This window comes from Ochotona princeps, chromosome 8 (assembly GCF_030435755.1).
Source record: "Ochotona princeps isolate mOchPri1 chromosome 8, mOchPri1.hap1, whole genome shotgun sequence".
NCBI classification, from domain to species: domain Eukaryota; kingdom Metazoa; phylum Chordata; class Mammalia; order Lagomorpha; family Ochotonidae; genus Ochotona; species Ochotona princeps.
The window spans coordinates 62,993,533-63,010,445 of record NC_080839.1 but is presented as its reverse complement, the minus strand read 5'-3'; the positions used below and the strand labels follow the sequence as shown (position 1 = coordinate 63,010,445).

At 42.5% G+C, this 16,913-nt stretch overlaps 1 protein-coding gene across 1 annotated transcript in view; it reads right to left on the bottom strand.

Annotated features, from left to right (window-relative positions):
- Positions 1–16,913, bottom strand: part of RBKS (ribokinase) — a 104,655-nt gene that overhangs the window by 60,677 nt on the left and 27,065 nt on the right. The window contains exons 3-5 of the mRNA XM_004582696.4: positions 8,717–8,780; positions 7,670–7,732; positions 1,694–1,858 (exon numbers count right to left, since the gene is read on the bottom strand). Of these exons, the coding sequence (XP_004582753.1) occupies positions 1,694–1,858; positions 7,670–7,732; positions 8,717–8,780 (292 nt within the window). The remainder of the gene's footprint in view (positions 1–1,693; positions 1,859–7,669; positions 7,733–8,716; positions 8,781–16,913) is intronic.

Here is a 16,913-nt window from a genome sequence, read left to right as displayed (position 1 = left end):
CTGATTTCAATTTAGAGAAAAGTAGAAGGGAGGAAAGAAAACTGGGACTTATATGGTATAGTACACCTTGTTTGGCATCATTTATTCCATTTTCTAAAGGTTTATTTTAATTTTTTTGAAAGGTAGATTTATAGGGAGAAGGAGAGACAGAGAAAAATATCTTCCATCTGCTGGTTCACTCCCCAACTGCCAGAGCTGAGTTGATCCAAAGTTAGAAGCCAGGAGAGAGGCAATTCTTCTGGGTCTCCCATGTGGGTACAGGGTCCCAAGGCTTTGGGCTGTCCTCCACTGCTTTCCCAGGCCACAAACAGGGAGCTGGACAGGAAGTGGAGCAGCCAGGACGTGAACCAGTGGTCATAGGGGAAGATTAGCTAATCAACTGAGCCATCACACTGGGCCCCGTTTATTCCTTTCTTATAGCAATTTATTAGGAGGCTATTTCGTTTTTCTTCTTCCATTTTTTTCTTTATTTTTGACAATCTTTACATAGTTAATTAGGGCACAAAGGTTCAAGGGCTACAGGAAAGTGGATAAGACTATTATTTCCACATTTTTTTTCTGTTTCTGGGGTAAAGGGGGAGATAAAGGGAGAAGCCCCACCCAGATGATGGAGGACAGAACAAATCAGTCAACTACCCCAACCATATGTTGGCAGTGAAAAACTGGGCAAATGGAGACTCTAAGGTGGACTATGTCAGGCAGTGGATTCTCAAGATTTCATTGTGCTTGGAATGGCGAGATTGGCCGCAATTCAGAACTGTTGAAGTATCAAAACCTCCTGAGCAGGACTCTCAGAGCATGCCCCACGTTGGGGACCTGGGATGGGTGGGAACCTGGGCGGGACTTGGGGGCTATTTCTGTATGAATTTTATAGACAAGCTTCAGAGAAATCACACACTCTGTTAAGCCCACAAAGCCATCAGGGGACAAAGCTGGGATCCCCTCCAGCCGATGCTTTCCCCACTAGTTAGAGGTGGAAAAGAAGCACACAGAAACTATCTGGGTTTTAGAAATCTGTTTATCTGTAACTTGTTGGGAGTGAGGGATGGGGAGTGGGTGGGAGAACAGATGAATCAAGATTAACCATGGGCTGAACAATATTTGAAGCTGGGTAATGGCTTTCAGTATACAACCTTCTTTGCTTTTTGTAGGCTTGAAAGTTTCCAAAAATCAAAGGTCAAACAAAAGAGCTTATTTATTTATTTTTTTAGTGGACATAGACAACACAGAAAATGTAACATATCAGTAATCTTCTTGCTCATTGAAAAGATGGTGAAGTCTTCTAACAAAGGAGGCAGAGGTAATTTCTTGGGGATATTTGCCAAGATGAAGTGGGCAGTGATCACACGTGACATGCAGCTCGGCCTCTATCAGATGAACATTGTTCCATCCCCAGGAAGGAATCTTAGCAATGTGCTACTTTAGAGCTTCAAATTATCACTTGTAAAAGCTCTGCTAACTAGACTGGAGATTAATATTGAAGGATGTCGGAAATGCTACTTGGGTTATTTTTACCCTATTTGTAAGTTTTTCTAACATTATCAAGAACTACGAGAAGGCAGAGAATCTCACAGATGGAGGAAAGAATATTTTACCACAGAAAAAGTATTGCTTTGCTTAACTTAAAAGGTTAACTTTAATTAAGACAGCGATAAGATCTTTTACCGAAAGAATGACAAATATGTAAAATTACCTCCACTGCTGCGGGCCATTGTCATGGCTTCCAAAGACGTAGCTGGAGTTATTTCTAGCTGGCAGATCATCACTTTGGCTCTGCTAATGACATTGGCTGCTTCCCTCAGGTCTTCAGTATTCAAAAGTAAATTTGCTCCAGCCACTATGATGATGATATTCTGGCCTACAAAGAAATTCTGCATATTTATATAAAAACCAAGCAAAGCCAAGCACTGGTATTTCGTAATGTTACAATCATTCTGATAAAGTAATTATGCAAAATGAGTATTAATTTCAGCATTTCTAGGCCATTCAGGTTAAATTTTGTGTTCCAAATATATCTTTTGCAATATCTTTCCTAAGATTCATATTGCGAGGCTCATTTTGAGCAATATCTTAAAAGGTTTCTCCTATGAGTATTCTTATATATGGGGAATATTAGTTTAGAAGTGATACATAATATACTTTTAAAATTTCCTTTATAGGAAATGGGTACCACATAAAGCTTTCTGAATTCTAAATGACAGACACCATGAGATGAGCATAAATAGGAGTACATCTGTGGGATGCTCAAATCTAATGCTCCGTCGGAGGCAAGCAATTCATGAGTGTACCCTATGGCATTCCAAAAGTGATTGTCAATTAAAATACGCTTTATAATATGCAACAGATGGAACATTGTACCAGATAGAGTAGAGAGGGATGTGTGGCCTATGTCATACTGGATCAGATACACAGAAACAGGACAAAGGAGTCTGGCATATTCTCATTATCTGGACCCATGCTCTACATGGGGGAATAGCATGTTGTATCTGCTGCTTATGGGAAAAAATTTAAAGTTTGGTTATACTAATCTGAAAGGGAGAAGGAAAGGAGGAAAGAGTGAAAAATATGGAGAGAAAGAGAACACTCCCATTTGCTGATCCATTCCCCAGATGCCCCAGGTAGCCCAGTAGGCCACGCCAGAGCGAAAGCTGGAAGCTCATTGGGCTCTTGGGGGAGTGGGTGACAGCTGCCTAATTATTTGCATTCTCAGAAGCTGCCTCCCAGGGTGTATATTAGCAGGAAGTTGGAATTGGGAGGAAAGTCTGGGACCTGAACCCAGACAGTCTGATATGCAATGTGGGCAGCCAAAGTAGCATCTTCACCATTGTGCTAAGGACATGCCCCATGTCATAGTTCTTAAGAACTATGCTGCTCAGGGCTGATAACGGTGGTGCTATGGACCATTCCTCTGCACAGGAACCCCTTAGGGGCACCGGTTGCTCCATTACCAATGCAGCTCTGTTTAATGCCTGGGAAAGCAGTGGAGGATGGCCCAAACAATTGGATCCCCTGCACCCACATGGGAATTCTGGAAGAAGTTTCTGTCTGCCAGCTTTGGCTGTTGCAGCCATCTACAGAGTAATCCAGTGATACAAGACCTTTTCTCTAATCTCTCCTCTTTCTGTAAAATCTGCCTTTCAAAAAGCAAACAAACAAAGTCCTTAACTATGCTGCTCAATACAGTGGCCACTGGCACAGACATATATGGCTACTGAACACTTGAAATGTGGGAGTCCAACCTGAGACATGCTTTGAGTATAAATCCAAGTGGATTTCCAAGGTAGGACAAAGGAAAGAATGTTAACCATCTATCAAGTTTTAAAAACAGTAAACTTGTATAACATGATGAAATACCACTAGACTAAATATATTGTCAAAACACATTTACCTGTTTCTTTGTGCTTTTATTATTCATTTGTATTTATTTTACAGTGGATCGATTTATTCTTACTTAAAAGGGAAAGGCAGAGATAAGTCTGTCTGTGGGATAGAGATCTTCCATCTGCTGGATCACTCCTCAAATAGATGTAAAAGTTGGGGCTGGGTTGTGCAAAGTCAGGAGCCTGGTGCTTCCTTCAGATCTCCCACATGGGTGCAGGGGCCCAAGTACTTGGGCCATCCTCTGCTGCTTTCCCAGGCCATCAACAGGGAGCTGGATGGGAAGTGAAGCAGTTGGGATACATACACATTGGCACGCATTTGGGAAGCTGGTGCTGGAAGTAGAGGCTTAACCTGATATGCCACAGCACTGGCTTCTCCCGTGCCATCCCCCTTTTTAAAGATTTATTGATTGATTGATTTGAAAGAGTTACAGAAAAGGGAGAGACAAAGAGAGGGAGATTCTCCATCTGTTAATTCACTTCCCAAACGGCTGCAACAGGAGCCAGGAGCTTTCCCAGGTCTCCCACCTGGGTACAGTGGCCCAAGCATTTGGGTCATCCTCTCTGCTACCCAAGGCCCATTAGCAGGGAGCTGAATTGGGAACAGCTCTAAACTGGAACAACTGGGATTTGAACTGGTACTCATATGGGGTGCCAGTATCTCAGATAGTGGCTTTACCCACTACGCCACAGCACTGGTCCCTCTTTATAACTTTAAAGTGTGGTTATTGAACAGTTTAAAATGCTGTATGCAGCTTGCATTTTATTTCTGCTGGACAACATTATCTAGAGCAATGAGTTGTAGTAAGCACTTTGTGTGTGCTGTAGAGGCTGCTTGTGCTGCTCTTGTATAGATATGACCTAAAACGATCTCTGAACGCTGAACAAATTATAGCTATCATTTTACCACAAATGTGTTCATTGGCTATGAGGAAGATTTAATAAGTATGGATAGTTCAAGTGTAAAGCCAATGGCAGGACTGCAAAGTTCACAGAACCGTGTGCTAACAGACAGCATCTTCTTCCTTTTCTCCCTCCACGACCCCAGTGTCGGTGGAGGCAGCTGCAGCTTCTGTGTTACAGGTATCTGAGCCTACATTGCTGGCCTAGTCTCCAATGCTGAGCAACAAACCCCAAGATGGCAGAGGTCTGGTGGATCAGGCCAATGGCCACTTCACTCAAGCTGCAGATGTGACTAGTCAAAATGACACTCATTATACTACCTTGCACACTCACTCCTGCACTTATCACTTCCTGTCAGTGTCCGCTCTCGGGGCCTCTCTTAGTGCTTCTACCACTATCTATAATTTGAAGAGCATTACCATTCATTCCAAATCTGACAGAGCCTACCATAAAAGGCTCTAAGTACACAGTGTTAACTTACATCCTTGAATGAAAAATGCAGATTTTTTAAAAAAGATTTATTTAGTTTTATTAAAGTCAGATATACAGAGAGAGGAGAGATAGAGAGGAAGATCTTCCGTCCAATGATTCACTCCCCAAGTGAGCTGCAAAGGCCGGTGCTGCACCGATCCAAAGCCAGGAGCCAGGAGCTTCCTCCGGGTCCCCACGCCAGTGCTGGGTCCCAAAGCTTTGGGCCGTCCTCGACTGCTTTCCCAGGCCACAAGCAGGGAGCTGGATGGGAAGTGGAGCTGCTGGGATTAGAACCAGCGCTCATAGGGGACCCCCGGTGCTTTCAAGGCGAGGACCTTAACTGTTATGCTATCACGCTGAGCCCAATGCAGATTTTGTTTTACAGATAAGGAAGAAAGAGAACTTGAAGATATCTGTAGAATAAAATAAGAGGTTTAAGACAGGGATGAGCGACTGTTGACAGCAATAATTACCTACGATGTAGCCTGAAGTCGTGAGTACAGGCTCTCCATTGTTAGAATGAAAACATGTGTCAACTGTTTTTAAGTGGAACTTCCCTTATCATGGTAACTTCAGGATTGTTAAAGTCTAGATAAAAATACTGTATCTTTTATGTGAAATGATTGCACAAAATTCATCATCCATGGTTTTGCTTCCTGTGGTTTCAACTTCCTGTGGTCAGCTGTGCTCCAAAAATGCTAAATGGAAAATTCCAGAAATAATGCACAATTTTTAAATTATGCACATTCTGAGCAGCATGATGAAATCCTGCACCACCCTGGCCCATCTCACCCAGAACATGAATCATCCCTTTGTCCAGCATATCCAAGCTGTGTACTCGATGCTACCCACCCATTCGTCACTTGGTCATGTTGGTGACCAGACTGACTGTTGGGATAAGGCAGTGTTTGTGCTCATGTCACTGCCATGCAGTAATCCAGTGCTACGTCACAGCACCAGTGTGCTTCACCTCACTCTGTAGGCACTTTACCAGCTCACATCACATGAGTAGAAGGGTGAGCACAGTACAGTAAGATACTGCAAGACATGATTATATAGGATACATTATAATTGTTTTATTGTATTACTGTTGTTAATCTCTTACTCTGCTTAACTCAGAAATTAGACTTCATATTACTGTGCATGTATAAGGAAAAACATAGGCTATATGGGGTGCCAGGCATCCTTTGGGGGTTTTGGAACATATGCCCTGAGGATAAGGGGAACGTTACTATATAAATAAGACGTGTTGTCATAAATCCCAATTTAACACAGTGCACATGGTGCCCTAGGTTCTATTATAGGTGCCTTCAGAAGGGGTAAAGGCAAAATCTTGTGTAGGTGTCTTTATACTTAATACTTAAAAAGTTTACAGAAGTTACAAAAAATTGAAAGTGGTTATTGTTTTTAAAGATAAATGTTTCAACTATGGCAAAGCTTGGTGGCAGAATTAGTTGTATGTATAGACTTTTAAGATCTGATTGCTCCCAGTAAAATGACAACAGAAGAGTAAACCAATGAACAACCCAATCCTAAAATGACAGGACCAAAGTACCACCCATTCATATTAAACTCTGAATATAAATGGCTTAAGCTCAATCAAACGTCGTAGATTAGCAGACTGGATTAAAAAACAAAACCCCTGTATTTGTTGTCTGGAGAAGACACACTTCAACAACAAAAATCAGCGGAAACTATATTGCATGATGTTTTCTGTTAGTTTCATCTTTCTTCTGATTAAATCATTCAATGACTCGTAGATCATACAGCAGCATCATTTTCTTCAAGAAGGTTCTTGATTTTCATCTCTTCAGCTACACGTTAGTCATTTAGTAGCATGTTATTTAACTTCTCAGTGTTGTTAATTTCTTTTTTTCTCCCTGATGTTGATTTTGTTTTGGGGCTTTTCCTTTAAGGGGATGTATAGTAGCTGTGCAATGGAGAATGTCATATCTAGTAACATGTCATTTAACTTTCATGGCATTGTAAATTTCTGTTTTTCTTTCTATTGTTGATTTTGTAAGATGACTTTTCATTTGAGGGGATGTACAGTAGCTGTGAAATGGAGACTAACATCCAGATGTGAGGATGCAGTGTAGTATGCATTTCTGCTTCCAGACAAAGATGGACTTACAATGAAACTGTTCACTATATCTTGACAATAGGAGTCTGGACTCTCTGCCATTGTCCAGGCCCACAATGATGGACATATTACTGTGTATGAAGAACTATATTTTAGTAATGATATAGAGGAACTAGGTGGGGGGGGGAGGGAATTACGGCTGGGATAAGGGAAATACCAGGAGCCTATGGAACTGTATCATAAAATAATAATAATAATAACAAAGTTTGTTATAAAAAAAGATCTGTTGCTTTTTAAAGATCTGACAAAATTGAACAATGAGGATAGATTCAATTAGTTGCTGCCATGAGCACAGTAAACATTCTATAAATATTATTCATCCAACATTCTTTCTCACCTATTTGCAGTTAGTTTACCTAGTGCAATCAAATGGCAGATGACTATTTGACTGTTTTGAGACACAAATGTCAATTCTGAGTTCAATGAAGGGTAAGGGGGATATTATAGGAGGTAAGACTTAGAGGTAACTAAGTCTTACTGTGTGTGTGTGTGTATATATATATGATGGGCAATTTTATATTTATTTTAAATTCTTATGTTTAATATTGTTTACATAGTTGAGACTTTATATTATTATTTATATTTGAATTATCAACATGTGAAATATAAATGAAAACTTATGTATATTTGAGTTGGAGAAACCATGCCAAATCTTGGTGTTAAAGTGCAAGCCGTGCTAAGAAGTCCATAAGCCTGGGCTAGTGGTTTCTTCTGACCTGGTCTGGAAACAAACTGTCTCATGAAATGACACTCCAATATGTGAAATTGATACCTTCATCATTGACAATTATAGAAGCAGTCCCTGTGGCAGCATCTTTAGTCTGGTATGCAAATTCTAAAAGAAAAAAGAAAATTGTAATCATGTACATACCGCTTGCCTTGGATAATTTAACAATTCCATTGCAACACTAATCCTTGGAAAAACTTTTTAACCTTTAACCATCTGGAATGATGCGAAAAAGAAAACCCCCTCCAAAAAAACCAAAAAACAAAAAAACCCAAAAAACAAAACCCAACAAGAAAACCAAGTAGTGCCAATTTATACCTATGACCTAAATAATGAGGAAAATAGAAGTTATATTTCATTGCACCTTTTCTCCTGAGTAGTAACAAAGCACCAGGCCACCTCGTTTTCCGATTTCCCTAAGTTATTCATAGTTATATACACATGCATATTTCTAGGCCAACACATTTTTCTTCACTGGAAGAAATGACAGACTTGAGATTTAAAAAAAATAACTAAGAAAAAAAACCCAAAAGGTCAAACATATCAAATGAATTTGTTTGATTTTCTTCACTTCTAGAAGCTTTGTCTCTCTTCAGGAATCATGGTCTGGCATATTAAAAAAAAAAAAAAAAAGACGCAGCTGAGGCCACCTTGGGCATCACTGAGCCCTGGAGCAATCCACGGAGTTGCATGCTAGCCCTGGCTGTAGCTCCAACTTGCTGTGTGGTGTTCAACAAAAATTCAAGCACTTCTCTGTCCTTGGTTTTTCTCTTCTGTGACAATGATATCAGCCTTGATGATACACTCGATGAAACAATGACTTTTCTCAGTAAAGCTTTTATTTCCTTATATCAATTGTAACATATCCATGAGATGAAAGTTTATAAAATCCTATTGTTTTATTCCCATTTTGAGGAACATACATGAAATAATTAACGAAAGGACATTTAAGTAAGCCCAGACAAAGCTGATGCATAAGAATTCTCTGGCCACCAGGGGATGATCTAATAATTCTATTCTAAATTCAATTTCCTGTAACAAGATCACAGAAGAAAATTATCAACATCAACTTTTAAAAAGATGAAATTTTACCTGTAGGAATATCATTCTGTTTTAAATTTTCTATATAGTCATTGCCAAAAGAATCCTTGCCAACCTGTACCAAAGAAATGATGAACATTAGATCTTTCCTACTTACTAAAATGCTACAATGTAGCTTTTACAATACTTAACATTTTAAAAGGGCATATCTGCACAGTGCTTTATAAACATTCACTAATTAATTTTCTTAATGTAAGATGTTAGTCTTGACTTCAGCCCAAAGAATTGTTGTATATTAATGTTTTACTTATATCCTACTAAAATGTTAAGCATTTGACTATTGTAAGTTCTATAACCTCGATTCTGATTGTTTCATGTGATAGTTCCCATCGAGACAGAACTAGCTGTCCAACATCAATATTTATAACACATCTCAGCTGTTGGTACTTCAGTATAAATAGGGGCCCCTCCAATGCTCCGTCCCATGTTCTACAGTCATCCTAACTTTTCCCTTTTCACATGAGGGCAAAGAGGAGGGATTTTCAAAAACCTAGCTAACTTGAGTATCTTAGTACGGTGGGATTCTGTTGCTTTTGCATTCTGGTGTCCATTCTTGTAGGGGCACTTCCATTTTCCTTTGGATATCCATTCCTCTCCTGTTCACAGATGACGTGATTGGGTTGGCTAGAGAACCTAGCCCTGGTGCAAGAGCATGTTCCACCACCTGGGTCACAGTGATGAGATCATGAATGGCCATGTGACCCAAATCCACCCAACGAGATTCAATCCTGGGAATTTTATTCAGGCAACTGGGGAAAAAGCCTTGTCCTCAGATTGGTACCTGGAAGGGAATGTACCACAGATCACCCTGTTGTAAGCAGCAGCCTGAATCAGCAGGGTGACAGAGGACTCTTTTTTTTTTTTTTTTTAAGATTTTTAAATTTATTTTTATTTGGAAGGCAAATTTACAGACAGAAGAAGTGGAGAGAGGGAGGGAAGGGAGGGAGGGATGGAGAGGGAGAGGGAGAGGGAGGAGAGAGGAGAGAGGAGAGAGGAGAGAGGAAAGAGGAGAGAGGAGAGAGGAAAGAGATACTTCATGTTGGTTCATTTCTGAATGACCACAATGGCTACAGCTGGGCCAGTCTGAAGTGAGAAGTGAGGAACTTCTACCAGGTCTCCCACATGTGCCCAGGGACTTGGGCTAACTCTGCTGCTTTCCCAGGCAAAAAGCAGGGAGCAGGATCAGAAGGGGAGCAGCTGGGTCACAAACTGGCGCCCATATGGGATGCTGCTGCACCTGAGCCATGGCCTCTTGATAAGCTTGGTGGATGCCTATGTCAATGGGCTTTTCAGTTACATTAGCCAAGTTTGTTTTTCTCCCTCCCTTGAGCTATTTGGAGTCGAGTGTCTATTGCATGTTACTCTAAAAAGTTCTGATTAGCTTCAAAAGCTAAACCAACCTGCTCTGATCCTGAGCCATAAGTCACATAGTTATGCTTCTGGCTGGATCCAAGGTCTTGCTTTGTGGTCCATTTCAGTCACTGATTTTTTTTTTTCCCAGAATAGGGGTTTTCTGCCAGGCAAGCCACCCTCAGATGCCAGGACTTTAGGCCTGTGACTGAAATCCAGAAGGCCAAGCTTTTGATGGCAACCATGGGCTTCTACATCTACTGCTCATTTCAAGCCTTCTGGTGGGCTCACAGCCCTGTACCTCTCTGAGGCTAACCACTCATCACAATGCCACTCTGGCTGGACTTGGCCTGCTCTGTGGTTGAGTCTATAGCAGAGGCTGTACACCAAAGGCTTGAAAGTTGAATCTACATCCTTGGATTTATTGTTAGCCCAACTGCATAAAAAAAACACACAACAATTTTTAAAAGCAGTTTTAGGTTTTCATTAGAAGTAAGCAGAGTAAGTTCTCATATATCTTTCTCTTTTGAAAAATTTATTTTTTCTCCTCCCAGAAGGGGCAGTGATAGGGCTTATTCCTGCCGCCTGGCAAGCCACCTGCCTGTCTCTGCTCAGCCTTGGCTAGGTGGCGGTCTCCAGCTTACTCCATAGCCCCTGTTATTCTGCTGAGGCTGGAGCTGGAGGGGGAAGGCGAGAGGAAAAGGAGGGGAGGAACTGGGGAGGGAGAAGGCTCTCATATACCTCCTGTATGCTAATCCTATTAACATCCCAAACAAGGTGGTTGGCATTTTTTCAGTCAATGGACCCACATGAACACAGTATTGCTCAAGTCCCACAGTTTCCCATGCAGTCTGCTCTCGGTGCTACATGCTATGCCTGACAAACGTGTGGCTGTGCATTTACCGTTAGAGGATCCTACAGAAGAGTTCCACTGTCTCAAACAGCCTTCTCTCTCTTTCCCTCACCACTGGTATTTTCACTGTGTCCCTAGTTTTGCTTTTTCAGAATGTCACAGAACTGGAAAGACTGTAGTCTTTTTATGACTGGCTTCTTTTGACTTAGTAAGACACCCCTAAGATTCTTTCATGTCTTTTTGTGCTGCAATAGCTCACTTTATTTTTAGGTGAAAAATGATGTTCCATGTCTGGGTGTAGCTCAGCTTATCTGTCCACTCACCTGATGAAGGCTGTTGTGGCTGCTTTCAAGTTGTGGCAGTTCTGACTAAAGGAATCATAAACAGCCATGTGCACGTGTTTGTGTGAATGCTCATCAATTTTTATTCACAATTTTAACCAGCTGCCAATACTTAAATATTAGGCCGCCACACAGACTGGGAAGGACTTGAGAAGCTGAGGTTCTTCTGGTAACACTGGGTCTGCATTTCTACAGGGTTGCCTAGCTGGAACTGAGAAGAGACCTCCCCAAAGGTGGACACAGGCTCCGTGGTTCATCACATCCACCACTGGCCCTACTGCTATTTTAGTTACCTAGGTGGCTTCTACAGGCCTTGAGGCTTGGCCCCTCTCAACCACACTTCTGTTTTTCTCTCCTACAGGAAAGTACTACGCCAATGGACTGTGTTCCTGGCCAGGTCTCCGCCACTCCTGGTGTGTTCTGTTCTTCCACAGAAAACTGTTTCTGTCCGGACTTATTAAGAGAAAGGACCCTAGCAATTTACTTGGTCAAATGCCCAATGAGTGAATATGAAAATCCCTGGCTTTTGGATTGTCTAGAGCAGGCATTGGAAAACTGTGTTTTCTGTAAGGGGCCACAGGGTGAGTATTTTAGGCTTTGTGAGCCATATGGTCTCTTTTGCAACTATTTAGCTCTGTCATTGTAGGATTAAAAAAGCCAAAGCCAATCTATAAACAATGGGTATGCCTGGGTTCCAATAAAACTTTATTTCTAATAATAAATAGTAGGCTACATTTGCCCTGTGGGTTTTAGTTGGCGGACCCCTGATTTCAATGCTATATGCGATACATTCTATCCTGAAAGAACACTCCCTCCCACCCGCCCCATCACTTTTCTGGCCATAACACTGACCAGGCAATTAACCCCAATATTGTGTAATAGCTCCTCACTAGCAGAATTTCTGTCCGTACAGGACTGTGCAACACAAAGTGCTCTAGCAGAGAGTGGCTCTGTTAGGAGGCACTCCTCTCCCGAGAGCTTCCCATACAGAAGGCTAGCCACGTACCAGCTTAAGTGCCAAAGCATGCACTTACGTAGGTCAGAAATTCATACCAGAAACAAACTCTTTATTTAAAGATGGGAAGGAACTTCCACAGCATGCTATAAAGACTAGAAAAAGGCTGTCCCGAGGCATGGGGGACGGGCGCAAATCACAGCAGAGCAGCTGTCTGCTCTGTCTTGTTACCATATTACATAGGCAAAAGCCTGTTAGGGTGAACATCAGAAGCAGCCTTGATAAATGGAGGTGAGCATATAAACATTAGGAAAAACAGATCTGGAGGAATTGTTGGGAGGAGAAGCAAAAACACCATGCAGCTTTGCCTAAACAGCCAGGGCTGAGCCGACGGAGAGACGAGAACAGTGCCGGGTGGGAGGCCGTGTGCGTCAGAGGATGCTTGGCAGATGGCTGCTGTGCTGTTTGACTGGTCTGAAGAGCTGCTTCCCTTCTCCTGCACAGGGAAATACCTGATTTGCTACATCTTTCAGTGACAGTTATGGTTTCATCTATTCCAATAGGAATTTCCTGATAAATCTGGCTGACCTTGTAAGCTGTGTGTGAGTGGTGGGATAAAAACCCTTTCTTCTGCTTTGGTTGGTATTCCTTGTTAAAGAGAAAAATCTGGTAATTAAAAAAAATAATGGCGGGGCAGGGGACTGGTACCATGACTCAATTGGCTAATCCTCCTCCTGTGAGCAATGGCATCCCTTTATGGGTATTGGTTTGTATCCCGACTGCTCCACTTCCCATCCAGCCTCCTGCTTGTGGCCTGGGAAAGCGGTAGAGGATGACTCAAAGCCTTGGGACCCTGTACTTGTGTGGGAGACTCGGAAGAAGTTCCTGGTTCCTGTCTTTGGATCAGATCAGCTCTGGCCGTTGCAGCCATTTGGGAAGCAAACCAGTGGATGGCAGTTCTTTCTGTGTCTCTTTCTCTGTAAATCTGCCTTTCCCATAAAAACGAATAAATCTCTTTAAAAAAGCCTAAGAAAGATTAATCAGTTTCAATGCCATTATCACGATCATCATCATGGTGCTGGGTCTGAGACTTGGTCTTCTCTCTTGAGAAATGGGGTAGAGTTACTGCTGCTTGGCCTCACTCCTATAAACCACCTTTCTGCCCATCCGGGACCAGTTCCTCCTGGTGCTTCCTATTTTCAAACAGAAGGGCAACTCATCCAGTGTGTGGGTACATTGCATTATTTTTAAGTAAGATTATATCAGTATTATTATCCTAATAAAAGTGTAACATCTCCATTAATAATCTTGTTTATTTACTTATGCTTAGTGTAATTATTTATTTTCTTACTTTCATGAGACTAACTAATCTTTGAGAGGATATCTGTACATTGAGCATAATCATGAAATTTTAAGTAGATCTCACTATCAATATGTGGACAAAAGCCATGGGGATCTTAGCTCTGTTTAAACGATGTTTGTTTTTCCTTGCTGTGTGCAGGGTGCTACAAATGAACAAGCAATGTTAACTAAACAAATCCATCTGTCCCAGTTCTCCATCCCTAAAACTTTTTGTACATTCACTTATACTTTCAGTTTACCTTTAAAAGGTTGAGAGAAATGCTTATTTCTACTTTATCATGTTTTAAAGGATTTATTCTTTGAAAGACAGAGTCACAGAGAATGAGAAGAAAGGGAGAATATCTTCCATCTGCTGGTTCACTCCCCAAATGATTGCAATGACTGGGGCTGTGCTAGGCTGAAGGTGGAACCTGTAACTCTATCCAGGTTTCCTGGCACTCGGGCCATGTTCTGCATCCTTCCTAGGTGCATTAATAGGGAACTGGGTAGGAAGTGGAGCAGCTGGAACTCAAATCAGTGCTCATATAGGATGCTGGCATTGCAGGTGGCAGCTTAGCCTATTGTACCACAGTACTTACCCCTGAAGTACTTCTGACTCAAATTTAAGCTTCTTTCCCTGTTCTTGGGAATTGATAGCTGGAAGATGGAAGAGCAGGATCCACTCAATGGTTTACTTACTTCCTGCCACCGAGAAAGCACGTTAGAAATATGGTGGACAAAATGGATGTGAGGTGCCTGCACTAAGAAGCGCCTGGACAAAGGTGGGTTTGCAGGTAGCTGTGGAGGCTTCCCCGTCTCCCCGGTTACATTTTGGTTATCAAGCTGATAAGAAAACTTTAAATTGTAAGCATCTTGGCCATGAGGCAAATGGTGCATATGGGAGTCAGGAAACTTGGAATCTAATTTCAGTGCTGCCATTATCACGCTAATTAAAATTCCTTACATTTTGCTTCAGATTGTTCCATCTGAGACAGGCTGCAGGGTGGGATTGGTGTGAGTTCTCTGGCAGGCAACTATTGGTTTCTCAACCCTAGGTATTCCCCAGACCAATTACATCAGGCTTTGTGCAGGTGGGACTATGGCAGTTTCCCCAGGGGACTGCAGTGTGCGGCCCTGGACAGGATGCAGGATGAATGAGTGAAGGCTCTGTCATACCTTGTCTGTGAGCAAGAAATGAAGACAAGAGTGCAGCTCTGGTTGGTGTTCTGTTGGTAAATCAGGTGGAGTGTGAAGGGAGAAGAATGGCCTGCAGAATCTGCTGGGGTAAGTTGCTCTTGGGCTTCAATCCTGGGTCAAGGTGTTGTACAGCTGGAAGGATTTTGTTGTCTCATGTTGCCTGACCTCTAGCTCAATGCAAGTAACTAAAGCTGTTTCCCTTGGTCTTAAATTTTTTGATGGGTTTACTGCAGTGGTTTATAAGGCTAATCCTCCACCTTCAAGCGCCATTATTCCATATGGGGGCTGGTTAATGTCCAGGTTGCTCCATTTCTGATCCAGCTCCCTGCTAAAAAACAGTGGAGGAAGGCTCAAATCCTTGGGCCCCTGTACATGTGTGGGAGACCCAGAAGAAGCTCCTGGCTCATGGCTTTGGACTGGCCCACTATGGCCACTATGGCCATTTGGGGAGTGAACCAGTGGATAGAAGACCTCTCTCACTGTTTCTCCCTCTCTCTGTAACTCTGAATTTCAAATAAAACGAATCTTTAAAAAACAAAACAAAACAAAAAAACCTTTTATTTATTTACTTGAAAGGCTGAGGCACAGACATTTTTTCATCTCCTGGTTTAGTCCCCCAAATATCTGCAATAGCTGGGGCTGGTTCAGGTTGAAGCCAGGAGCTCAGAACTCAATGTGTATCTTCCATAGAAGTAGCAGGGACCAAAGCACTGTGCCATCCCCTACGGCCTTGCAGGCATTGGTAGGAAGCTTGAAATGCACCCCTCTCCTCTGCTGCTTTTGCTTCATATCTGTTGGAACACATGAGATCTGTTTTCACAGTGGTCAGTAGGGAGCACTATTAAACTGAGATCCTCACCTGATTGTGTTAAGCTGTCGTAGAAGTATGTGTTCATGTCTGTTCCTTCCCTTCACTTTTGAGAACTTAGACGTCCTTTCCTCTCACCACCTACTCAAGCCGTACGTGTTTTTCAAGCATCAACTTAAGATCTCTCTTCCCTACTCTCTGGTCCTTACTAATAATTTCAGTTAAAGGGCTCTAACAGCATTTCTAACCAATACCATAGGTACATCTCTCATTGTTTGCCATTTCATATTTGTTAACCTAGTCTTCTAGCTTTTGGGGGAAGACTCTGGCTTAGAATACACTTATTCCTCCCCGAGGCCTGCACATTGCTAGCGTTCCATTAAGATGTGATCATCTTTAGCTGCCCTTTGGCTGGGTCTCCTCATTCTTTATTTTTTTTTGTTAAGATTTACTTTTATTGGAAAGTCAGATATATAGAGAGGAGGAGAGACAGAAAGGAAGATCTTCCATCTGATGATTCATTCCCCCAGTGACCTCAACAGCCGGCGCTGCGCCGATCTGAAGTCAGGAGTCAGGAACTTCCTCTAGGTCTCCCATGGGGGTGCAGGGTCCCAAGGCTTTGGGCCATCCTCGACTGCTTTCCCAGGCCACAAGAAGGGAGCTGGATGGGAAGTGGAGCTGTCAGGACTAGAACCAGCACCCATATGGGATCCTGGTGCGTTCAAGGTGAGGACTTTAGCTGCTAGGCCACAACCGCCAGGCCCTCAACTCCTCATTCTTGATGGAACGTGGCTGCAGGCACTTACACTATCCTGTTTGTGGCTACAGAATGGTCCTATACATGCATCTGTTCCTAACAGCTCTCTGGAAGGAACTTTTACACCCCTGACTGCAGTGGTGAAGCACTCTTGGATAGAAAAATGCATGGAAGGGAGCTGACTCCTGCACAGCATACTAAGCCTCTGCCTGCAGAGCTGGCATCCTTTATGCATACAGGGTTGAGTCCTGACTGCTCCACTTCTGATCTGGCTCTGTGTTTATGCGCTTGTGAAAGCTGTGGAAGATGATCCAAACCTTAAGACCCTGCACCCACATGGGAGATCCAGAGGAATCTCCTGGCTCCGGCTTTGGATTAACCTAGCTCTGGCTGTTGCAGCCATTTCAGGAATGAGCCAGCGGATGAAAGATCCCTCTCTCTATTTGTCCTTCTCTTTGCCTTTTTTTGGAAAACTTATCTCAGATGTGACCTGTGTTAAGTCTAGTCAGGTGAAAGCAGCCAGATGAAGGGCAGCCATCCACAGCCACCTATATTTAAGTCAAAAGCCACAGGCAGAACTCAAGAG